Source organism: Schistocerca piceifrons, chromosome 7 (genome assembly GCF_021461385.2).
Source record: "Schistocerca piceifrons isolate TAMUIC-IGC-003096 chromosome 7, iqSchPice1.1, whole genome shotgun sequence".
Classification (NCBI taxonomy): domain Eukaryota; kingdom Metazoa; phylum Arthropoda; class Insecta; order Orthoptera; family Acrididae; genus Schistocerca; species Schistocerca piceifrons.
The window spans coordinates 283,059,292-283,086,291 of NC_060144.1; the positions used below are offsets into that span (position 1 = coordinate 283,059,292).

The window sequence follows — 27,000 nt, forward strand, 5'->3', positions numbered from 1 at the left end:
AGTTGTGACTTTTCATTTGTTGCCCACCTGTGAGTGTGCTTCTACCCAGCTGAAGTCAAAATTGCAGTTGGCACCTTGCTTGGTTGTGTTCTAACCAGACCAACATACTTTTTTTGGCCTGGGGCCATTCTTGCACACAAATAAGGAGGCAGATTCAAATGCCAATTGCGCTAGCATCCAAAACCCTGGATCAGGCACAACAGCACTACTCACAGATTGTAGAATGAAGGCTTTCACGACCAGGTGACATGGCTGTTGATATACTTTCCGGGATGTGAGGTCGTGGTCCAAGAACTTTTCTGCTCCTTACGTTTCATCCTGGACTGCGCTGAACTTCCTCAGAGGCGCTGCTCTGCTGAGTCTTGCCGACTGACTCAGTCAGTCGGCAAGACTCAGCAGAGCAGCGCCTCTGAGGAAATCCAGCGCAGTCCTGGACAAAACGTAAGGAGCAGAAAAGTTCTTGGACCACGACCTCACATCCCGGAAAGTATATCAACAGCCACTACTCACAGACACAGAAAGAAGCCCTTACTATTGTGTACACCCTAAAAAATTTCATGTTTTCCTGTACAGGTCTAAATTTCATTTCATTATGGATGATTGACTTCTGGTTTCTCTTTTCCATCCCTTGATATTTCTTCTGAACAGAGCGGCCCATCACCTGCGATGTTGAGCTCCATTTTTGCCGCACTAAAAGATTCACTTCCACCCCACAGCACAACATGCTCATGTGGATGCTCTTTCTCAGTTGGTAATCAACCAAAAACCAGCATTTGATCGGAATTAACTGTTGTGTTTCCATTATACATTGAATCCCAAGACACCTTGGATGGTTTTCCCATTACAAGTTCTCAAATTTTGGTGGCTGGTGCAACCACTCCTGTCTTATGTTGTTCAATTTGTCCACCACGGCTGGCCGGATAAACCACCGGGCCAAGCACCAGTTCCTTACATAACTATTATGCTCTCTGTCACTGCCTCTCAGTTCTTGATGAAGTGGTACTGTTGGCTACTGAAGGGTCGGCATCCAGGGTTCTTAACCAGTCTGCACTGTGGTTGGACATCACGTGTGTTTCTCCTACGAAATTGCTGGTCCCAATGCCATGTGTTTCGGCAAGATATTGACAATAAGATCAGGCATGTTGTGTCTGCCTGCCTGCAGTGCACCACCCATCAAGCAGCACCACAGGCCTTTCTTTCACTGTGGTCTACCCCCCAGCCCACTGGGAACATATTCATGCTGATTTTGCAGGTTCCATCCATAACTCCTTTTGGCTTGCAGTAGTTGATGCTTTCTCAAAATTTCCAATGTGACTCATTCACATCCATGTGGAGGTTATGGTCATGGCCATCGCAATTTTTTTTTTTTTTCCCTTGGAGGGACAATGGCCAGCAATAGGTGTCTCAGGATTTTGAAGAGTGACATGCAGCAAGTCATGGGCCCTCTATTTCATCCTCAGTTCAATGGTGAGATGGAGCAGATGTTCCCTACTTTCAAATCTCAGAAGCAAAAATACATCATGCAATCTTCTCCCAAGACAGGCTCTGATACGTTCTTGAGCTCATTCAGGTTCACTCTCGTTGGCGACAGTAGCCCGGCAGAGCTGCTTCACAGCTGCCAGCTCCATACACTGTTTCATCTGCTCCAGCTGACACTCAGCCACCTGCCAGGACCCACCTTGCAGCGGTTCCATCTGGGCTCCGCCATGTAAGCCCATGGGTTTGGCCAGCACACTAAGTGGATACCAGTGGTCTTCCATCACTACTGAGGCCACCGTCTTTGTGTTGTGCACACCACCAATGGGTTGATGTCATGACACTATGACCAGTCCTGCCCATACAAGACTGACTAAAAGTGCCGGAAACCCTGCTGTCCCTGTCGTCACCTCCACCGCCCACACTGGACCCCACAGTGTGATCCACGCCCCCTTCGGCTCCTGCACTGTCTTTGTTCTGGGTGGCGTTGCCACTGGATGCAGTACAGACAGTGCTCGCCTCCATGACCAGCCTACATAAGTCACCTCACATCAGGACAGATGGCACAGCATGGACTTTGCCATGTACAAAAGAGCCGTATACAAGCCAGCACACCAAGCTCAGCCACTCTAATGTTTAAGTGACAACTGAATACTTCACTGTAGACTGTATCCTGATGTACTCCCTGATTTTGTGTGTTGTACTGACTACTAAGTTACTCAGTATCTGGAAGTGTGGAAGTGAATTAAAAGTTGTTGGGTGGGAATTCTGATATTGTGTTTGCACAATGTTGCAAGAGAAACACGTTTCTTGGAAGAGAATTGCGTGATTACAGCCTACACTGTAAAATGTGTAACAAGACCAACTGATTTTGAAATTGTCTAATGCTTTCATCATGAAAATAATAATACCTTACACGTAGAATTGCTGTTAGGCCTCACACACAAAGATTTTCTGACAACAGTCGGGTTTGTATCATATGTAATCATCATCTAGGACCTGCCCTTCGGACATCACTCTTATCCATGACAGCTTAATGTCACCTTTTGTGTACCATACTGGCATAAGTGCTGGATACAGTATCACTTTGTATGCAAAACAGCATCTAGTTTCAGCATAATTGAGTTGCTGCACATTTTACTTCTGATTCAGGAGCCAGTTGAATACTGACAGCAACAGTGGATAGGCTGAACATCAGGTGCATGCCCCATACATTTGTCCGAGTGCTGTGGAACCTCATGTAGCAAGCATAATTCATTCCAGAATCTTACTCTTGCTGCGAAACAATTTATCCCACATATTAATGCAAAATATGATAATGCAGTCCATGCAGAAGAAGAACTAAACGTTTCATCTTATTCATGCCATTTATTCAACGAAAATTATACATACATTGTTATCCACTTCTAGTCCCATGCCCTTGGCCAAAGACACAATCTCGATGACTACAGGCTCCACAGGTACTGACTCAAATACCTCAAGAGTCACGTTTGACACTGCACTCCAGCCAAAGCTGCCTCCAAGCAGAAGTGACAGTTCTCTTGGTAACAGCTTCCCATGGCTTTTCAGTCATCTTGATGCAGGCAACAATGTTGACGTGATATTTCAAAACTATCTGAGAGTGAGATTGTTAGTTTCAGTCAACTCAAAGCAACACTTGAAGAGTGCTTTACTGTGGAGATTCTTAAAATTAGAAATAATCTGCTGGTAAATAGGCTGGAGTAACGGAGTGGTTTTGGGAGGTAGAAATTGGATCTTAATGAATTGAAATTCTTCTAGGAGGTTGTCTTGTAGGCCTGGAGAATGGGCAGGAGTGTTGTCCAAAACAAAGACAACATGGAGTGGCAGATTCATAGATTCATCTCAAGCAATTTTTTTTTTTCACCGAAGGACCAAACACTTCATTGATCCAACCATAAAAAAGGTCACATGTCATCCAAGCCTGCTCTTCTGGACTTTACTCCTCTTGAAGGTTCGTGGAGTATCTGAATGGTAAACAAGCAACAGTTTAATTTTCAAACTGCTGCTTGCATTGGCACAGAATAGCAGTACGAGACAGTCCTTCATTGGCTTGTGACCGAGCAATGCATTCTCCTCTGCTGCTATAAAGGTACACTTTGACATCTTTTTCCACAACAGACCCATCTCGTCATAATTAAAAACCTGTTGCAGCAGATAACCCTCAGAATCTAAGAGCATCTTGAAGTTTCTGATGAAGTTCTCTACTGCCTTTGTGTTGGAGCTGGCTACGTTGCCGTGTCTCACAATGCTGATGCCAGTTCTTCTGTTAAACTTCTCAAACCACCCACAGCTTCCCTTAAACATTTCTTTGACCACTGATGATCCAGATATCATCTTAAAAAGGTCAGTGAAAAATCATTCTTGCCTTCTCACAAATAATTTTTCATTAATAGTGCTAGATTGCAACTGCTTTTCATTTATCCATATAAGGAGCAACCTTCCAACTTCATCCAGAAATACAAAACTGTTGCTTAGATAGTCTTGTCACTCCCTTTGAAGCATCTATCTCTTAACATTGTTCTTGTTCTTGAGGATAGTGCAAATAGTTGATGTAGACCTATTTTTTTCTTTCAAAATCAGCAATTCTCACACCGCATTCATGTTTTTCAATGATTTTATATTAATTTCTACTGTCATTTTCTTTCTCTTACGGTCATCTTCATGCAGCTTTATCTTTGGTAACATTTCTATGAAGTTATTAAACAATGTGTGAATGCTAATTCTGAAAAATGTGTGATCACAAGCTGCACTAAGATGGTAGCAGAAAGAATGCCAATCCAGTCTTGCAGTAAATACTAAAGATTTTGTTCATAAATCGCTGCTGACAATGAAAGTATTTGCATTACTGAATGTATCCCCCGCCACATGCGAAAGGCTGGTGACATCACACTAAATCGTCATCAGTTGTTATGCAAAACATCGCTCTTTAAGCAAGTCATTTTTTTTACAATTTGTTTTGCTCGTTATGAGAATTGCGAGTAATGGGAGGAGCTCGTTAAGTTAGGTTCCACTGTATCACTTAATTTCTTTAACCTTCTCTTATGGAAACTTGTCAAGGACGTGGTGTACATTATTCTATTTGCCATCACAGCTGAACCAATTGACTGAATCAATTATGTTTTTCACAACATGAAATAGCCCTACCATGCTCAACTGAATTGACAACCATTTCAATGGCAGGACTGCAAAATAATCTAATGTTTCTTGTAGTTTAGGGCAGACTCAGTATATACCCACATCCATACTTTGCAAATCACTATAAGCACATGGTAGAGTGTACTTTCTATTTTCCACACCAATGGAACACACTCTTTTTCATTTGCTTTTATCTCATACCTACAACAGACTGGCATGGTTATTATCGGATTTGGCACAGTTAATGTTAGAGGATGACTGGATGCCCACAGCTTTACCCATCGGGATGTAATTTGTGTACCTCAATTGTCTGTGAGTAGTGTCAGCCATGTGAAAGTGCTTGGGAATCACGTACATGAAGTGGGGCAAGGTTACCATCTATTATTCACCTAACTGGGTGTGGGAAACCACCTAAAAATCACATCAAGGCTGGTCAGTATGCTAGTCCTCGTTGTTAAACTGCCAGGCAGATTCAATTCATGGCTGGCACGCCTGATCAAACATGATAAACAGTGTGTTAACACACGCAGCAAAGTGGATGGCCAACAGACTGTTTGAACAACTGTTACAAATTTATTCAACCATGTTTTAACTTACTAAATTTGTGTGCAACTATTATTCATTTTCAAGCTCTTATGGACAAATCATCTGCATAACTCCTATGAAAAGGTATATTTGTTAGGAAATGGTCAGAACTATTTTAGAAATCAGTAAGCTCCATATGATTAATAAAAGAAAGAAAATCATAACTACTTCCAAGTGTGATAATTCAGTTGCATAAAAGGATGCATATTACAATGTGGTAGATGAAATTTGTATAGAGAAGATTACATGACAAGATGTATATTTTTAACTATTTTCCATATTCCAGAGACCATTCTCTGTAAGATCAATGGAATATTACTAACGTATTGTAGTACAATGCAATGCAATACACTACCCATGTGGCCAAAACTGACACATTCCTTTACCCTGGCAGACAGAAATAATACATTAAAAAAAATTTTAAAAAAAAATAAAAAATAATAAACAGTTTCCTGAACAGATTTCCCTCTTTTGGCACCTATCATTTATCAAAGTTTGTCAGTAAGTTCTTATTTTTGTAAGCAGAAAAGAACAGAGATTAAAAGCTTTAAAGGTTGCCAAAGCCTATTTTACTTTGAGTTATGCCTATAAAAATGTTCTTTTGAAACATTTTCAAATGTACTACAACCGGACAGAAGCGTAAACACGTAATTGGTTGATTGGTTGGTTGATTTGAGGGAGGGGACCAAACACTGAGGTAATAGGTCCCATTGGATTACGGAAGGATGGAGGAGGAAATCAGCCATGCCCTTTCAAAGGAACCACTCCAGCATTTGCCTGAAGTGATTTAGGGAAATCACAGAAAACCTAAATTGGGATGGCCAGACATGGATTTGAACCGTTGTCCCCCCAAAAGTGAGGCCGCTGTGCTAACCACTGCACCACCTCACTCAGTAAATACGTATCTATTGGAAGTCATGTGGAATCAGAGAACTTGCATCCATATTTATCTCTGAATTACCCTATGTTGTAAAATAAAAAAGTATGTCAAAGGACAAACCAGCTTTGAAAAGAGTCTGCTCCACTGGCATAAATACAATACTTATCATTCTCTCAAAAGCATTATATCTATTTGTGAAAGCAACTGTATCTTTGTTGGTGTGCTCCATTAGTACAAATCACCAATCTAACAATTTGACAACTCTTTTTATTTGTCCCTAATTAAGGAACCATCCTGACCTAAATGACTGAGGGAAACCACAAAAACCCAAACCAGTGTAGCTAGACTAAGGATGTTCATCCTGAGGTCAGAGTCTTAACAGCTCCACTGCCTCATTCAGCTGGTTCCCACTGTCCAATGTCCTTTGCTTTACACACAATTTGTTTAAGGTAACTCATAATATAAAACATGGTTTTGTTCTCCATTGCTGGTCATACTAAGGACATCTGCTTAGTGACTCCTACACTGTAAAGATGCCGCTGTGCTCCTTGTACTAACTTCAATCTGTTCAGAAAGCTGACTCCATGCAAGTACAAATTCGACTATGCTCCTCAGTCCAGCTGAAAAACTGAGTGAGCAACCCCTCTATCCATTATTTTCTTGTAAAACATTAGACTGTGATCATGTATTGCAATGCGACAGGATGTTGTAGTTATCCCCATTCGTCATTAACCTTTATACTGTGTCCTCTAAGTAATCTTTAGCTGTGCAGTATGCATTACTTATGAAAAATGTTTTAGCTACCTTTTTAAACAGTAATCTTTTTAATTTTCCTGTGCAGTTTATTATACAATTTTATTCCCTGATAGAAAATGCTGTTTTGAGTTTTCGGTTTATTTTTCCTTGGCAAACCTATATCTACATCTACATCATACTCCGCAAGCCAACATATGGTGTGTGGCAAAGGGTACCCTGTACACTACTAGTCATTCCCTTTCCTGTTCCACTCACAAATAGAGCAAGGGAAAAATGACTGTGTATATGCCTCCATACGTGCCCTAATTTCTCATATCTTCATGGTCCTTATGCAAAATGTATGTCGGCAGCAGCAGACTCATTCTACAATCAGCTTCAAATGCCGGTTCTCTAAATTTTTTTCAATAGTGTTCCACCAAAAGAAAGTCACCTTTCCTCCAGGGATTCCCATTTGAATTCCCGAAGCATTTCCGTAACACTTGTGGGTTCTTCAGACCTACCAATAACAAATCTAGCTGCCTGCCTTTGAACTGCATCAAAGTCTTATTTTAATCTGACCTGATGCAGATCCCAAAACCTCAAGCAGTAGTTAAGAATAGGTCTCACTAACATTCTAAATGTGGTCTCCTATACAAATAAACCACACTTTCCTAGAATTCTCCCAATAAACAAAAATCGACCAATTGCTTTCCCTACCACAGTCCTCACATGCTTGTTCCATTTCATATCGCTTTGCAACATTAGGTACGCCCAGATATTTAAACGATGTGACTGTGTCAAGCAGGACATTACTAATGCTGTCTCTGAACATTACAGGTTTGTTTTTCCTACTCATCCACATTAACTTACATTTTTCTACATTTAGTACTAACTGCCACTCATCATATCAACTAGAAATTTCCAAATAATGGAAACTCCATGTAGGAATATCAACAATGCAGGAAAAGACAGATTGCTAATTACTGTAAAGAAGACAGTTTAAGTCACAGATGGACACAATTAAAAGACACTTACACAAAGCTTTTGCCACAGCCTTCATCAGTGAAAGGGAAACACACACACAATTCATGCACATACAACTGCCGACTCTGGCACCTCAGGCCCAAACGCAACTATCACGCGAGATAGCGACAGCAAGCTGGAGGGGGTGGGGATGGGGAAGGGATAGCAGTGGCAGTATATGGGTGGTGGTGGTGGGGGGTGGGGGGGGGGGGGGACAGAAGAGTGGGGCAGGGGGCAGAGGAACACTGTCTGGCTGAGTGCACAGGGACTAGAATGCCTATGTGCAGTGACAGGAGGTAGTGGGATGAGAAGGTGAGAGAAAAAGGAGCAAAAACGAGAGGAGTGGGGAACAATGAGTGCGTGTCTTGGCAGAGGGTGGCAAACAAAGAGGCTGGGAAAAGAGAATGGGAAGGAGATGATAGGGCAGAGGGGATGGAAACTGCTGGGTGGATAGCGTGGGGACAGCTTGTTACCATAGGGCTGAGGTCAGGATAATTACGGGAGCAGAGAATTTCTTGGAAGGATAACTCCCGTCTGTGCATTTCAGAAAATCTGGTGGTGGAAGGGAGGATACAGATGGTTTGGGTAGTAAAGCAGCCATTGAAATCAAGAATGTTATGCTCAGCTGCATATTGGGCCACAGGGGTGGTCTACTTTGCTCTTGGCCATAGTTCGGCCGCAATCGTTTATCCTGGTGGACAGCTGGCTGGTAGTCACGCCAATATAAAAAGCTGTGCAATGGTTGCAGCACAGCTGGTAAATGCCATATCCCTTCACTTGTATACTACTATTATTTCCATTCCCCATGCCCTCCAGATTGCTGCTGCCATCCCACACGATAGTTGCATTTGGTCCTGAGCTGCCGGAGTTGGCTATTGCATGAGGTGTGCTTGCTTGTGTATATGAATGTTGTGTGACACTCTGTTCCTCTTTTACTGATGAGTGCTTTGGCTGAAAGCTTTTCATAAGTGACTTAATTGTGCCTGTCTGCAACTTAATGTGTCTTCTCTATGACAACTACAAAATTTGTCTGTCTTCTGTAACCTTTTGCAGTCACTGAACTTTGACATCTTCACACATGCTCCAGCATCTTCATCAGACAACTGCAGATTGCTGCCCACCCTGTCAGCCAGATTATTTATGTACATAGAAAATAACAGCAGCCCTATGACACTTCCATGAGGCTCTTCTAATGGATTCCCCTTGTCTCTGGGGAACACTCGCTATTGTGGACAACATACATCTATTACTTAAGAAGTCTTTGAGCCACTCACAGATCTGGGAACAAATTCTGCATGCTCCTACCTTCATCAATAGCCTGCAGTGGAGCACCGTATCAAATGATTTTTGGAAATCTAGAAATGTGGAATCTGCCTGTCGCCTTTCATCCGCAGTTCACAGTATATCATGTAAGAAAAGGGCAAGCTGAGTAAGTCCAAACTGGCTCTTATTCCATGATGTTATGAAAATGATGGATTGCAGTTTCTGCATTATGAGGTGGCCTTTTGGCCAAAAGCTCCCATGTAAAGCAGTGTTCTGTTGTGCCTGTCTATGATTCATCATCATCATCATCATCATCTCTATATGGTGAGTAGTAGTCTATCCTTTTCATGATACTATCATTACTTCATCCTGGATTTTCCACTGTTTGATCTTGTTTCATGATTATACGTATAGAACTACCAGTGAAATACTTAGTAATTTCTTCCCTGATGTACCCCACAGAATGACTGATGTACTCACTTAGTACGATAAGGATGCCAATTTTTTTTAAATATATTTTTGCAATGAGTCCAATTATTACTTCTAATTAGTATCTCTATGGGTCTTTCTTGCAATTGAAAAACTGTGTTCATATTTTGTGCTCCGATCCCCAGAAGAGAATCCCATAGTGACAAACTGAGTGTATGTAGGCATACCATGTCACCGTAAGACAGTAGCTATTACAAACAGTTGCTAAAATGCTAAGAGCATAACATGCTGATGACATTCTTTTTGCCGGTATCTTCGTAAGTTCATTCGATGTTAGTTGACAGTCAGTGTTCTTCCCTAAGAACTTTGAGTTTGTCACACAATCTGCAGATTTAGCGTCTACACTTAATATGACAGTTGTTTTCGCCTCAAGCTGAAGTATATACATTTGTTTTCTGTATGTTCAATGTTAATTTATTACATACAACCCAATAGCAAACACTCTGAGCATTTCATTTGCTTTCTGTAAAAGCAGTTCAGGTGTTTTGTCAGTGACTATGATGTTGCTGTTGTCAGCAATGAGAACTTTTACCCCATATCTTATACTGTTTGAAAAGTCATTGATGTACTACATGTTTCAAATTTAATATTGGGGTTTTAAGGATTTGTGGCATTTATTACATTCAGCTTAAAGTTATAAATAATACAGCAAATGAAAGAGCAACTCAAATAGTTTTCTTACAAGTGTTCAATGTGAGTACCATTTGTAACACGGCACACATTGAGTTGATTGGCAAGTTCTCCCAAATCCTTCATCATTCTGTCTGGAGTAATTACTGCGACAACCACTTCAATCCTCTTTCTTAAGTCAGGTAGTTCAGCTGGTAGTGGAGGTATATACACATGATCCTTTATGAAACCTCAGAAATAAAAATCGTACAATGTCAAATCAGACACACATGGAGACCATGCAAAACAAGCTCTGTCATACAGCAACTTACAGCCAATTGAGCAGCCGGGTACAATGTCATTACACCAAATGCTTGTGAGGCAGTGCACTATCTTACTGGTAAATAGTTTTGTTGTTCAACTTCTTCCAATTGATGGAAGGTCCATAGTTATAGTGCATAAAGATAATAAATACCAGTTACAGTTGCTTCACAAACTCTCTGCCAGGACATGGCACCAAAAACATTCAATTTAGGGGAATCTCGTTGCAACTGTACCATCTCTTGGGGATGAGGTGACCCACAAAAATTGGCGTATTATGTGTGCTCACATTTCCACTTACGTCAAATGTCAGTTCATCACAAAAGAAATACAATCCAGAAAATCTTCATATTCACACAGTAACTTTTTGCTTTGCAAAGCTGGCATGCATTGTCTAGATGTGTGCCATATGATGAATGGTGCTCACATTGAACATTTGTAAGAAAAGCCGTTCGAGTTGCTCTTTCATTTAATGTATTATTTACAAATGTAGATTGAATGTAATAAATGCTACAAAGACTTAAAAACCTGATATTCATTTCAAAACACCCAGTATATTAAGAACAGAAGTGGACCCAATACACTACCCTGAGGACCATCTGTTTTTATTTCTTCCTGTCTGTTAACTGTTTCATTAGAAATTTATCATCAGCAGATGTGTGAAATACTTCTACCTTTTGCACTCTGTTTTCTATTTGAGACTGGTACCACTCTTTCACCTTTGAAAAGTCTAAGACTATGGCCATAACACAGTCATCCTTGTCAAAAATTTCACTGTGAACTCTGTTATGGCTGCTAATGTACTTCTCCACTTTGGAAACTGTGCTTTGTTAAAAAGGTATTTATTTGTGCAACTCAACAGTCTCTCTTTCACAACTGACTCAATTGTTTTTGAGAATGGAGACAGTAGCAAAATTTGCCTGCAGTTTTCAATGCTTTCCAAATTACCTCAATTTAGTAAATGCACAACCCCTTCATACTGCAGACACTCTGGAAAAATATTTTAATTAAAAGACCCATTTATTATGTTTTTTAATGGGGCTCGTATGCTATCTATGCACACCTTCAGAACAGACAGGAACCTCATTTATGCCAGCCAACTTACTTCAAGCTCCATTGTAGGAAACAACATCATTGTGCTTGCTGTGTAAGTCATTATGGGTGCTACAAGTGTTTCAGACAGGTTTCACTGCAACTTGTCCGCAATAGCAGAGAAACAATCATTTACAAAATTTGCCAATTCCTGAAGACTTTCAATTATTCTATCCCCATCTTTGATTTTTAGGATATTATACTTGTGTCTGTCTTTTCCAGTTTCTTGTTTTATAACATCCCTCACTACTTTGCTTTTATTTTCTGCATAATAAAATATTTTGTCATTGAATGTTATTTCTTGCAGTGAGCAGTATCCTCCTGTAAATTTTTTTTATACCTGTGATAGTGATCTACGAACTGTGGATTACTGTAGTGCTTTTGTAAAGAACAGAGCAATTTAAGTGGCTGGAAAGACTTTCTAAAATCTGTAGTTTCCCATCTATTTCCCTTGGCTGCTGCTGTACAAATGGCTACTATTGGTAATGTCTCCTCGAAAATTAATTTAAACAACACGTGGAATTTAGAGAACAAGTATCTACATTGTTTTCTGTATACACTTCATCCCTGCTCTGAACTGCCAATGCCCTATAAAATCCTTCTGCAGCCTTGCAGTTTTGAAGGTTTTCCCATGCCACTCATTCACTTTATTAACTGGCAGTAATAATCAGAAAGGCCAAGATCTTGTTAGTTGTACCAGGAACATCTCCCACACTACTGAAGCTTACAACCTTACTACCATGAACACCACCAACAGTAACGATATGTTCCTTACCATCAACGATGGCAATTACGATTTTTGGATTTCTGGTCCAGAAAGACAAAAGCTCACATTCTTGTTAGGAAATCCAAAACTGTATCACCTAACAGTAAAACTAGAGCCATTAACAAATCCAGTATAACACGAGTTGCCTAGAATATTCTCTCTACTGCATGATCATTTTCAATGAAGGAACATATTATTGCAGCCATTTAGCCTCTGACATACGCATAGGTATTAATAAGAAATTGAAATTTCAAACATTTGTGTGGGCGGAACTTTGTGGATTCTAATCGGGTACATTACAGTGCAGCTTACACCCACCTCAAAAATGAGAAACCACATACTGAGGAAACCCAGTGAGCTCAAAGCCATGAAACTGGCCGATGGCCAAAGTGTATTTATGACAGACGAAGACGTTGTGGCAGTCGGCTTTCTGTCATCGGTCATGAGGGAAGTCATACAACCTCCATTAGAGCAGCTCTGTAAAAAAATATACCAGTGATAATGGGTCACATCAGTGGCGGCCTTCACTACACTCAGTGTGCATGGCCACGCAACTTGCCACCTGGTGTGACTTGAAAAGGATATGTTCCAGCAGTTCCACCACAAACATACCTCAACCTGTGGAAGTGAACCAAGTGAGTGAACAGTCTACTGAAGTGCCAACTTCTCAAAAGGCAGTTGACTCCAAAGAAGGCAATTTTTTGGAGTGACACTTTTGGATTTATGGTTCATGAAACTCTGTATGTCATGCAATCTGAAAGGACTTTCTCCCCTTACAGACTCTCTGTGATAAATACGCCAATTTTCTTACCCATGCTGGGGAAGAAAACTGATTTTGATACTCAAGTCACTCTTGAAGTGTCAGCAGCCCCATGTTCTTTCAATGTCTGCCAGGTGCTTTTGATTCTTAAGGATGCCTTCAAAACAAAGCAGGATAGGCTCATTCATGAAGACATGTTAACACCTATTCTCCATTGTCTCTTTAGCCCCTACCATATTTCATGTTTTACCGGAAGACATCTACAGGGCATTTTCAACTATGCTGCATACCTTGATGACATTTTGGTCACAGATCCAATTCCAAAGGATGACTTTCATAGCCTTGAGCTTTTGTGCCAGAGGCTGGCAATACAACTACTTAAATCCAATGTGTGCAAGTGTGCTTTTATGCAACTTTCCTCGACATATTTATGGTTTTCACTCTAGACAAATGGACTGGAAGCATAGGACGATTATGTTGCTGTGATCAATAAAATGCAGCCCACAGAAAGATCAAAGACTTAAAAATGTTTCTGGGTATGATCAACTATTATGGCCAATTCATTGCAAACCTGATGAACTCTCTTACCCCATAGAAGCAGCTACGACACCAAGGCACATGTTTCAAATGGTCACCTTACTATCAGCAAGCTTTAAAAGACTGCCCTCAGCAGTCACCATGTTTAATGACATACACCCCTGGTTTACCTCTGGTAGTAACTGTTGTGACAGTGTCACGACATTTAACAGTGCCGCCACGACAGTACGTGCAAACGGCGATAGAGGTGCTCCGCAACTCGGCTGAGCGCGGGAGCGCCACCTAGCTACAAACGGCGCCGGCCGCATGTCACGGCACGGCAGTCAAATAAGAGATACTGAGTTGTTATCATGTAACCAGCTATTGTTTCTAAGTGAGTGTGTTTGAATATCCACACAATTATTGGTGATTAAAGGTTATAACAGTAACAACTCATCTTCCCATGGTAGTGGGGCAGTTCCCTCCCGTAAATATTCTGACGGTACAAAGAGCCCTATTGCATACGCTTCTAAGAACTTATCCGCTATTCAGCAATGCTATTTTGAACAGAGTGGAAGGCCCTCACCATTATTGGTGTAGTTCACAAATTTAAATTATTCCTTTATGTAAAAAAAAATCATCTTGTCATGGATTATTATTACATGTAGCTTGCAGCTCCAGCTTGGTTGAAATCTGGATTTGCATATTTCCACCTTTTCCTTAACATTGTGAAACGTACCTGTAATCCACAAGAATCCAACATTACAACAGCTTGTTAACTTTGTGGAACATGTTTGACCAGACAGATCACCCTGGGCCCGAATTTCATCCCTACTGGTCATGATGGCTTCAGTAACATCCAAATCAAGGGGATATATTGTAGGTCTTGGATGAGGATTGTTGCCGCATTCTGATTCTACCTCTTCTTTGCCACAAGAGATGCACCTCCTGCACACTGCCCATCGGGGCATGTCTTGGATAAAAACCTTGGTGTGGCAATATATGTATTCTGGTCAAACATTGACTCCATCCTAACAGACCCGGTAAGACGGTGTTCAATCTACCAGACCCATCAGGTTACTCCTCCAGAAATTGTGCCAAAGTATTGAGGCAGATGTGATACTGAAATGCGGCCCCAGTTAATTACTGCAAGCAGTGTCATTACAGTAACAATAGCTCGCACTGGTCAGAGCTGCTGCACGACCCATACAGATACGCTGCAACCTCCAGCAAACATCATCACCGTAGTCTTCCCTTACAAGTGTGAGCCCAGCAGTTCGGGCAGCACCCAATCTGAATCCACAGGATGTTCTCCACCCACCAGAGGTCTGTGTTGTATACTGTGGCCACCAACTGAGAACTTCTGTGGTGGCATTGAAACCCCCTTCACTTTCACCAATCTGGTCAGCAGCCACCTGCTACTCCACTCCCAGGGACCCTCCACTTCCATGGTGAGTCATACAACTTCTACCAAGCCTTGCCGTACCTAGGCCTCCCACAATAGTGCAGAAAGGACACTGACACACTGCCTTTCCTGGTGGCAGCTCCTCCAGACTACATACCACGTGTCGCTGATATGGGATAAGTGAGCGCGGGGGAGGGGGGGGGGGGCACCGTCTAACATTACCATGGGAACTGAGTAGCTGGCACAATATTACAATCAATTGCTGTGTTGCTATTACTCACATGGTTGTGAACTTAAAGTGCATCCTCTGGCAGGATCACATCAGTCTCCGACAGGGTGCCGACTGACCTCAGCCAGTGTTGATGCAAGCAGTGGACTGCACACCAGAATTGTTATTGTACTGACTACAGTGTTATTCAGGTGTCTAAGACAGGACTTTGGGAACCTGAATTAATATAGCTTGTACTTTTTTCAGTAGTGAGTGTATGTACATTTATTGTTGGAAATAAACCCCATTGTTGGTGTGTGTAAATTGCCTTTACAAAGAAAAAGAAAGAACAGGTAATTACGGTATTGTTTCTTCGCCACATCATAAGTGGCTCTGAGCATTATGGGACTTAACTTCTGAGGTCATCACTCCCCTAGAACTTAGAACTACTTAAACCTAACTAACCTAAGGACATCACACACACACATCATTAGTGAAATTGTCCTCAAAGGGCATGGAATAAAACAAATACCTTAAACAAATTTTTATTGAAAGTAAAAACCAAACTTTTCACAAATATATATACACTGAAGTCCATAAAATTATATATAAAAACAAAGATGAGGTGACTTACCGAACGAAAGCGCTGGCAGGTCGATAGACACACAAACAAACACAAACATACACACAAAATTCAAGCTTTCGCAACAAACTGTTGCCTCATCAGGAAAGAGGGAAGGAGAGGGGAAGACGAAAGGAAGTGGGTTTTAAGGGAGAGGGTAAGGAGTCATTCCAATCCCGGGAGCGGAAAGACTTACCTTAGGGGGAAAAAAGGACAGGTATACACTCGCACACACACACACACATATCCATCCACACATACAGACACAAGCAGACATATTTAAAGACAAAGAGTTTGGGCAGAGATGTCAGTCGAGGCAGAAGTGTAGAGGCAAAGAAGTTGTTGAAAGACAGGTGAGGTATGAGTGGCGGCAACTTGAAATTAGCGGAGATTGAGGCCTGGCGGATGACGAGAAGAGAGGATATACTGAAGGGCAAGTTCCCATCTCCGGAGTTCGGATAGGTTGGTGTTGGTGGGAAGTATCCAGATAACCCGGACGGTGTAACACTGTGCCAAGATGTGCTGGCTGTGCACCAAGGCATGTTTAGCCACAGGGTGATCCTCATTACCAACAAACACTGTCTGCCTGTGTCCATTCATGCGAATGGACAGTTTGTTGCTGGTCATTCCCACATAGAATGCATCACAGTGTAGGCAGGTCAGTTGGTAAATCACGTGGGTGCTTTCACACGTGGCTCTGCCTTTGATCGTGTACACCTTCCGGGTTACAGGACTGGAGTAGGTGGTGGTGGGAGGGTGCATGGGACAGGTTTTGCATCGGGGGCGGTGACAAGGAAAGGAGCCAGAGGGTAGGGAAGGTGGTTTGGGGATTTCATAGGGATGAACTAACAGGTTACGAAGGTTAGGTGGACGGCGGAAAGACACTCTTGGCGGAGTGGGGAGGATTTCATGAAGGATGGATCTCATTTCAGGGCAGGATTTGAGGAAGTCGTATCCCTGCTGGAGAGCCACATTCAGAGTCTGGTCCAGTCCCGGAAAGTATCCTGTCACAAGTGGGGCACTTTTGTGGTTCTTCTGTGGGGGATTCTGGGTTTGAGGGGACGAGGAAGTGGCTCACTTGTGACAGGATACTTTCTGGGACTGGACCAGACTCTGAATGTGGCTCTCCAGCAGGGATACGACTTCCTCAAATCCTGACCTGAAATGAGATCCATCCTTCAAGAAATCCTCCCCACTCCGCCAAGAGTGTCTTTCCGCCGTCCACCTAACCTTCGTAACCTGTTAGTTCATCCCTATGAAATCCCCAAACCACCTTCCCTACCCTCTGGCTCCTTTCCTTGTCACCGCCCCCGATGCAAAACCTGTCCCATGCACCCTCCCACCACCACCTACTCCAGTCCTGTAACCCGGAAGGTGTACACGATCAAAGGCAGAGCCACGTGTGAAAGCACCCATGTGATTTACCAACTGACCTGCCTACACTGTGATGCATTCTATGTGGGAATGACCAGCAACAAACTGTCCATTCGCATGAATGGACACAGGCAGACAGTGTTTGTTGGTAATGAGGATCACCCTGTGGCTAAACATGCCTTGGTGCACAGCCAGCACATCTTGGCACAGTGTTACACCGTCCGGGTTATCTGGATACTTCCCACCAACACCAACCTATCCGAACTCCGGAGATGGGAACTTGCCCTTCAGTATATCCTCTCTTCTCGTCATCCGCCAGGCCTCAATCTCCGCTAATTTCAAGTTGCCGCCACTCATACCTCACCTGTCTTTCAACAACTTCTTTGCCTCTACACTTCTGCCTCGACTGACATCTCTGCCCAAACTCTTTGTCTTTAAATATGTCTGCTTGTGTCTGTATGTGTGGATGGATATGTGCGTGTGTGCGAGTGTATACCTGTCCTTTTTTCCCCCCTAAGGTAAGCCTTTCCGCTCCCGGGATTGGAATGACTCCTTACCCTCTCCCTTAAAACCCACTTCCTTTCGTCTTCCCCTCTCCTTCCCTCTTTCCTGATGAGGCAACAGTTTGTTGCGAAAGCTTGAATTTTGTGTGTATGTTTGTGTTTGTTTGTGTGTCTATCGACCTGCCAGCGCTTTCGTTCGGTAAGTCACCTCATCTTTGTTTTTATATATAATTTTTCCCACGTGGAATGTTTCCTTCTATTATAATGAAGTCCATAAAATTATTCTTGAGCTATTGTAGTTACACATTGTCAAACAGGAAACAGTTTGCAACACTTATATAATTGCCCTGAAGATATGCAGAAGTCTGACTTTATTTAACACTGACATATGATAATATTAATAATACATACACACCTGAGTCTACTAAGAAACTCATCAGTGAAGTAGTTTGTTCCATGTTCTGTACATCACATTCATGATAAGCATTATGATATAACGTGTTATTTGATAAAACATTGCAGAGGCAATTAGTGACATGCTGGTCATTTACAGGTCCATAACTGACTAATTATTTCCATTCAAGAAGCTGTATTATTGAAAGTTGGGATATCATCCATTGTCTTTGATCCATGATATCATCAAGATGGCAGACACCCTGATTCCAAGATTATTCAATATGGCAATCATAAGGTCACTCATTACACCCATGAACAAACATCAATACCACACGAAACATTTAATTCCAGCAACGGAATCACACTAACAGGACACCCATGAGAAGTAGGCAGTTCTGGGCAGGGACAATCTAAGTATTTGACATTAGCAACCACAACACAATTCCAAAGTAAATATTAACCCAAAAATGATGAAAACACACACACACACACACACACACACACACACACACACACACACACACACACACACACAAAAAAAAAAAAAAAAAAAAAAAAAAAATAATCTAGTACAGCAAATTTCACTTGTCCTACATACCTGAAATGAACACAGTGACATCAGGATCCCACACACAAATCGAAAACTTGGTTACGCAAATTTTGCTTGACCTATATAGCTCAAACAAAGCATACCTACAACTCACAACTAACAGAACTATTATCAAAACCTAACAAGACCAAAGTAACTATAACACACTCTACAATACCCGCAAATACAAACTACTAAGTATGAACCTAAAACACCAACACAAACCACAAAATCATAAAAAATTACTCCAACATAAATTTCAAATGCCCACATCTCAGAAATTTATGAACTAGAAAAACACACAACATTTCTTGTAACAATAAAGATAAAAAATACATAAAAATCTATATAATACTCTAAGTCAGCTGACAAATAAATTTAGGCTGGTACACGTCAATTTCATACGTTCTGTGCATTGCTTACACTTTGCACATTAAGCCAAGAAAACAAAACTGAAGAAATTTTCTAGTAGACTTCATATCACCATACATAGCAGAAACCGATCAATGACTAGTAAATTTCATTGCATGATCCATTCCAACCAAATGAAACACTGAAAACATAGCTTCAATCCAATAACAATATTATGAAAAAACAATTTCCAAACTGGAAACATATCAGTAGCTAATAACTAACAACATTAAACAACTAACTGACAAGGCAACAAAAACAAATTTCCAAAACACCAAGTAAGACACAGCAGTAAGTCCAGTGCTGCACTAACATCACTGACAAACATTTTAGAAATATAAACATTCAATGCTAGAGTGTGCCATCACTTACTCCAACACACCTTCAGTAAACCCAACCCATTTAAAGTATGCCATGCTTCAATGACATTACACTTCACAACGCAGTTACCTCACATGTCACAGCCAGCAGGTGGTATCCCAGCTTTCAACTGTCACCAAGAATTACTGTATGGTGTAGAAGGAGCCGTTATGGACAAAAACTTAAATTTACATTTTACAAAATTTCTGCTGTTTGTCAGAAGTTTTATTTCAACACACAGATTATCAACTAGATTTAAGAACAGGAAGGCCCACGGTGGATCTAATTTATGCTGTAAGACAACTGCAAGAACAGCACTATGAATATGGAATAGATCTACTAATGACCTTCCTGGACACTGAAAAAGCGTATGATAGTGTATGTAGAAGCAAAGTGTGGAAAGCCCTAGAGAACAGAGGAGTAGAAAAACAGATTATTTGGGGGATAAGGGAAATGTACCATGGAAGTGTGATCTTTGTGAAGGTGGGAGGACAGAGATCAGCTTGATTTGAACAGAAGAATGGCTTGAGGCAGGGAAGCACACTTTCACCATTACTCTTCATTGTAGTGATAGATGATATAATGAGTACAGTAGCACAAGCAATTGGTGAAAGGAAGATGAAAGCTATGGTGTTTGCAGATGATCTGATGATTTGGGGGAATAAGGAGGAGGAAGTACAAGAGCCGTTGGATGTATGGGAACGAACAGTACAAGAATATGGCATGAAATTTAGTATAAGTAAGAGTGAGGTGATTATCACAACAAAAAATAAGGAGAGAGGAACAACTGGAATAACAATTGGTGAGGAATGACTGAGGAGAGTGGAGAGTTTCAAGTACCTAGGAAGCCCGATACAGGAAGATGAAAAAACGACAAGAAATAAACGAGTGGGGGAGAAAAGCAGCACTATTTCAGAAGAGTATCAGAAGATTCTCTAATCAGTAAAAAGGTTATATACCAGTCATAATACATCCCAAACCTGACATATGCCAATGAAACCTGTGTTATGAAAGGAAGAGAGAAAATACAAGCTAGTGAGATGAAATTCTTGAGAAACAGTATTGGACTGATAAAGACAGACAGGTTAAGAAAGGAGAGGATCAGGAGGAGATAGAGAAATCAAGGCTGAAAGGGTATGGGCACGTTAAGAGAATAGAGAAGGAGGAGATACCCAGGAGGATACACGAGATGGAACTGGATGGAAAGAGACCGAGAGACAGATGGCTGAAAAGAGTAGAGGAATGCGTCCAGAAGAAAGGAGAAGACTGGACCAAGGTGAAGACAGAGAGATGGTAGCAAGACAGAAGATGATGTTCCATACAGACCTGGCCAGAGGCTTGAAACCGTCCAAGATGATGATGATGATGATGATGATTTGTATTCTGCCCTGTGATACACTCCTGGAAATTGAAATAAGAACACCGTGAATTCATTGTCCCAGGAAGGGGAAACTTTATTGACACATTCCTGGGGTCAGATACATCACATGATCACACTGACAGAACCACAGGCACATAGACACAGGCAACAGAGCATGCACAATGTCGGCACTAGTACAGTGTATATCCACCTTTCGCAGCAATGCAGGCTGCTATTCTCCCATGGAGACGATCGTAGAGATGCTGGATGTAGTCCTGTGGAACGGCTTGCCATGCCATTTCCACCTGGCGCCTCAGTAGGACCAGCGTTCGTGCTGGACGTGCAGACCGCGTGAGACGACGCTTCATCCAGTCCCAAACATGCTCAATGGGGCACAGATCCGGAGATCTTGCTGGCCAGGGTAGTTGACTTACACCTTCTAGAGCACGTTGGGTGGCACGGGATACATGCGGACGTGCATTGTCCTGTTGGAACAGCAAGTTCCCTTGTCGGTCTAGCAATGGTAGAACGATGGGTTCGATGACGGTTTGGATGTACCGTGCACTATTCAGTGTCCCCTCGACGATCACCAGTGGTGTACGGCCAGTGTAGGAGATCGCTCCCCACACCATGATGCCGGGTGTTGGCCCTGTGTGCCTCGGTTGTATGCAGTCCTGATTGTGGCGCTCACCTGCACGGCGCCAAACACGCATACGACCATCATTGGCACCAAGGCAGAAGCGACTCTCATCGCTGAAGACGACACGTCTCCATTCGTCCCTCCATTCACGCCTGTCGCGACACCACTGGAGGCGGGCTGCACGATGTTGGGGCGTGAGCGGAAGACGGCCTAATGGTGTGCAGGACCGTAGCCCAGCTTCATGGAGACGGTTGCGAATGGTCCTCGCCGATACCCCAGGAGCAACAGTGTCCCTAATTTGCTGGGAAGTGGCGGTGCGGTCCCCTACGGCACTGAGTAGAATCCTACGGTCTTGGCGTGCATCCATGCGTCGCTGCGGTCCGGTCCCAGGTCGACGGGCACGTGCACCTTCCGCCGACCACTGGCGACAACATCGATGTACTGTGGAGACCTCACGCCCCACGTGTTGAGCAATTCAGCGGTACGTCCACCCGGCCTCCCGCATGCACACTATACGCCCTCGCTCAAAGTCCGTCAACTGCACATACGGTTCACGTCCACGCTGTCGCGGCATGCTACCAGTGTTAAAGACTGCGATGGAGCTCCGTATGCCACGGCAAACTGGCTGACACTGACGGCGGCGGTGCACAAATGCTGTGCAGCTAGCGCCATTCGACGGCCAACACCGCGGTTCCTGGTGTGTCCGCTGTGCCGTGCATGTGATCATTGCTTGTACAGCCCTCTCGCAGTGTCCGGAGCAAGTATGGTGGGTCTGACACACCGGTGTCAATGTGTTCTTTTTTCCATTTCCAGGAGTGTAGAAGTGGGAAGTGCAAATCATTTTTCCTTCTAGTATTGTATTGCTGACTATCTCTATCAGTTTCTAAATGTTATGGATTGTTGACAACAAACTTCATTAGTAAATAAATGTATTGTGATACTGTTATTAATATTCCCAATTGTTTAAATATATGCCTGCAAGACAAATGTGTCAACTCCATATATAAATCTATTTAGTTTATTTTGGGCAATGAATACCTTTTATCTACGAAAGCAGTCATTCCAAAATATTACATGCAGGGCACCAGTGAACGAAAAGAAGCAAAATATATAACTTAGCCCGAATTACTGATTTCTATGTCACCAAAGTTGGCAATATTCTTTTGACAAATATGTGGAACCCAAGCATTTTAGCAGATCTACTATATGGTTTTTCCAATGTAACTTTTCACCTGTAAGCACTCAAGACATTATTACTTTCAACCACTTTTATTAGTCCTACAACACTCACAGTAGATGGGGTAATTTTGAAAGCATAAAACTAAAACAAATTTTTTTGAGTAAAGAGCTTGCACAATAGTGGTTGTTAATTCTAACAAAATCATTTTCTATTTCCCTGTGGATGCTTCTTTTATCTGCCTGACAAGGAGTGTTGGTCACAATTAAATCATTTGGCCTCCTCTTACATAATATCCTCTTACGCTATATTTCGTCAGTAGCTAAGCTCTGCTATGGGTGCTGGGAAGTTCTGGAATAATGAACACTTTACTGATTCATACCAACTGACTTTAAATCTTTATGTAGATTATTGTTATTCTGCTTACTGGTTTTAATTATCAAAAATTTCATTTATAACTAAACATATTGATAAGCAGTAGTTAGATTGCCCAGGTACTCAAAAACGCTTCTGCAGGCCATTCTTCATTCTTGAACTAAATTCATGTAGCCATGTATGGAAATGAAACCTGGACAATAAATAGTTTAGACAAGAAGAGAATAGAAGCATTCAAAAGGTGGTGCTACAGCAGAATGCTGAAGATTAGACGGGATGATCAACAGGAACTGCAAAGTGGCTTAGCAGGTATGACTAGAGGACAAATGTAAGGGTGTAGAGGCATATATCACTAGTGATAAGACAGATACTGTCTACAGTAAAATTAAAGAGACCTTTGGAGAAAAGAGAACCACTTGTATGAATATCAAGCACTCAGATGGAAACCCAGTTCTACACAAAGAACGGAAAGCAGAAAGGTGGAAGGAGTATACACAGGGTCTATACAAGGGCGATGTACTTGAGGACAACATTATGAAAATGGAAGAGGATGTAGATGAAGATGAAATGGCAGATATGACACTGCATGAAGAGTTTGACAGAACACTGAAAGACCTAAGCCGAAACAAGGCCCCGGGAGTAGACAGCATTTCATTAGAACTACTGATAGCCATGGGAGAGCCAGCCCTGACAAAACTCTACCATCTGGTGAGCAAGATGTATGAGACAGGCGAAATACCCTCACTCTTTAAGAAGAATATAATAATTCCAACCCTAAAGAAAGCAGGTGTTGGCAGATGTGAAAATTACCTAATAATTCCAACCCCAAAGAAAGTAGGTGTTGGCAGATGTGAAAATTACCGAACTATCAGTTTAATAAGTCACGGCTCCAAAATATTAACAAGAATTCTTTACAGACAAATGGAAAAACTGGTAGAAGGCACCCTCATGGAAGATCAGTTTTGATTCTGTAGAAATGTTGGAACACGTGAGGCAATACTGACCCAATGACTTATCTTAGAAGATAGATTAAGGAAAGTCTAGCATTTGTAGACTTAGAGAAAGATTTTGACAATGTTGCCTGGAATAGTCTCTTTCAAATTTTAAACATGGCAGGGGTAAAATACAGGGAGTGAAAGGCTATTTACAATTTGTACAGAAACCAGATGGCAGTTACAAGAGTCGAGGGGCATGAAAGGGAAGCAGTGGTTGGGAAGGGAGTGAGACAGGGTTGTAGCCTATCCCTCAATGATATTCAATCTGTATATTGAGCAAGCAGTAAAGGAAACAAAAGAAAAATTTGAAGTAGGAATTAAAACCAATGGAGAAGAAATAAAAACTTTGAAGTACGCCGATGACATTGTAAGTCTGTCAGAGACAGTGAAGGACCTGGAAGAGCATTTGTACGGAATGGACAGTGCCTTGAAAGGAGGATGTAAGATGAACATCAACAAAAGCAAAACGAGGATAATGGAATGTAGTAAAATTGAATCGGGTGATGCTGAAGGAATTAGATTAGGGAATGAAATGCTTAAAGTAGTAAATGAGTTTTGCTGTTTGGGGAGCAAAATAATTGATGATGGTCAACATAGAGAGGATATTAAATGTAGACTAGCAATGGCAAGGAAAGAGTTTCTGATGAAGAGGATTTTGTTAACATCGAGTATAGCTTTATGCGTCAGGAAGTCGTTTGTGAAAGTATTTGTATGGAGTGTAGCCACGTATGGAAATAAAACATGGACGATAAATAGTGTAGACATGAAGAGAATAAAAGCATGCGAAATGTGATGCTACAGAAGAATGCTGAAGATTAGATGGGTAGATCATGTAACTAATGAGGAGGTACTGAATAGAGCTGGGGAGAAGAGAAATTTGTGGCACAGCTTGACAAGAAGAAGGGATCAGATGATACAACATGTTCTGAGACTTCAAGGGATCACCAATTTAGTATTGGAGGGCAGCAAGGAGGGTAAGAATCGTAGAGGGAGACCAAGGGATGAATACACTAAGTAGATTCACAAGCACGTAGGTTGCAGTAGGTACTGGGAGATGATGAGGCTTGCACAGGATAGAGTAGCATGGAGCGCTGCATCAAACCAGTCTCTGGACTGGAGACACAACAACAACTTTGAAAATTTTGGCGTGGCTTGATGAGTTACACGGATAGGATCCCGTATGAGAGAGAATGAAATTAGGCCAAGTGTTCTTATTTCGTGTCTGACAAACACAAGAGAAAATAAGAAAGTGCCCGGGAACGACTTACCTGCTTAAGGACGTCGGTATCCTCGTTTTCTCCCATTGCCATGACGATTACATTAAATTTTTATTCACACCACTGTATATCAACATTCAAATGTAGTGCGTTTTGTATCTAAATTTCTCATAACCTAACAGCAGAAGGCACCTCTCATACTCACCATAGATATTCAACTACATAGACTTCGTTTCGATTGCATTTTGAATTTTATTGATATACTTGTTTAATAAAAGCGAGATTGTGCGGACTAACGTTGTTTACTATCTAATGACAAAATGATGATGTTCTGGTACTCACTACATAAATTATATTAAGAGAGCAGAGCCTACGATAGTGATATGCTGCCCATGCGACCTTTCTTAATTGCAATTGTTCGCCTATAAACATTAAACATTTCCATGATTTATCTGCAGTTTAATCTTTATTTAAAATTCTGTTTCATAGCAGAAAATTTGCGACCATTTGCACAACAACGACGTCCCCAAAAAATTCCATGATCAATAATATCTTTGAATGTTTTTAAACAAAATAACGTGGCCGTGTGCTGATATTTTGTGAAGAAGTGTGTTTCACTTCTTTTTAGTAATACTGTGAAGATTTTGGACACTACTAGGTCGTAAGTGACTGCTAAAATGAGTTGGGGACATGCAGAATGGGATATAGACTGTGATTCAAAACTGGTCGAAAATTTATTTTCTCGGGTAAGTAAAACAGAAACACCATTAAATCTTTTGTACGTAATGATACAGACATGTATACGTGTGGTACCTTTCAAAATACCCCAGATCTTAACCTTGAGAAATAAATGGTATTGCCAAAGCAGAAAACTTGCACCTTGCTTTCATTTTGTTATGTAAAAGTATCCATTTAATAGAAATTAAGTCTAGGTTACTAATAATGATTATAGTGCGTTACAATGAGAACCCTAGTGATGACAGCAATATACTGGTGCGCATTTCATGCTTGAAGTTTCCCATATATGTGTTACATATTAATAAAAGAAACGCGATTTGATGAAATCGCAGTGCATTAAAGAAAAAGAATGAGGAAAATATCAATGAGACGACAGCCACTTATCAGGTTGCTCAAACACTTCGCTTGTCTTATGTAGGTATTTGATGAGCCACTTGTAACTGACATGGTATGCATACAGTATGCTGCCTGAACTTGTTTGTGGGGAGCTCAATCAGGGGGATGCTAACCTAATTGTCAATTAACAGGTCATGTGTTCAGAGTGAAATGGATATCAAAATTAATATAATCATAGACCTAGTGGGGTAGTGTTGTTATTGATTATTATTATGATCCAGAAACAGAGCCTAGTTATCTGCCACAAGAATCATAGGAAGTAGAAATAGCTGGCTGTTGATAGTTGTTATAAGGAAAATAGAAAATAGTAGGCCTATATTTGAGTCATGCTTTTTAATGCAACCTATTGGACTGCCTGCCTTGAAATCTAATTCATGTGAAACATCACATTAGAAAAACTTTCTTTGGGATACATTATCTCACCACACAGTCAATCTCTGTAACAGAATAAACTACTAGAGGGAGGGGATAGGCGTAATAGTCACCCATTGTAGCGCACCAAATGTAAGTAAATGTTCTGGTTCTGTGCACAAAAACTACAGCTCATCAGATTTAAAGAAAGG

At 41.5% G+C, this 27,000-nt stretch overlaps 2 protein-coding genes across 6 annotated transcripts in view; one reads left to right on the forward strand and one right to left on the reverse strand.

Annotated features, from left to right (window-relative positions):
* LOC124805371 (zinc finger protein 761-like) overlaps positions 1-25,567 on the reverse strand; it is a 161,957-nt gene extending 136,390 nt beyond the window's left edge. For 3 of the 4 annotated variants that reach the window (XM_047265927.1, XM_047265926.1, XM_047265924.1), the window contains exon 1: positions 25,355-25,567. In XM_047265927.1, the coding sequence (XP_047121883.1) occupies positions 25,355-25,396 (42 nt within the window). In that variant the 5' untranslated portion in view covers positions 25,397-25,567. The remainder of the gene's footprint in view (positions 1-25,354) is intronic. The other variant, XM_047265925.1, reaches the window with a different exon arrangement.
* Positions 25,568-25,847: 280 nt separating this feature from the next.
* LOC124804643 (ribosomal RNA-processing protein 8) overlaps positions 25,848-27,000 on the forward strand; it is a 94,479-nt gene continuing 93,326 nt past the window's right edge. The window contains exon 1 of one of the 2 annotated variants that reach the window (XM_047264863.1): positions 25,848-26,049. In XM_047264863.1, the coding sequence (XP_047120819.1) occupies positions 25,981-26,049 (69 nt within the window). In that variant the 5' untranslated portion in view covers positions 25,848-25,980. The remainder of the gene's footprint in view (positions 26,050-27,000) is intronic. The other variant, XM_047264862.1, reaches the window with a different exon arrangement.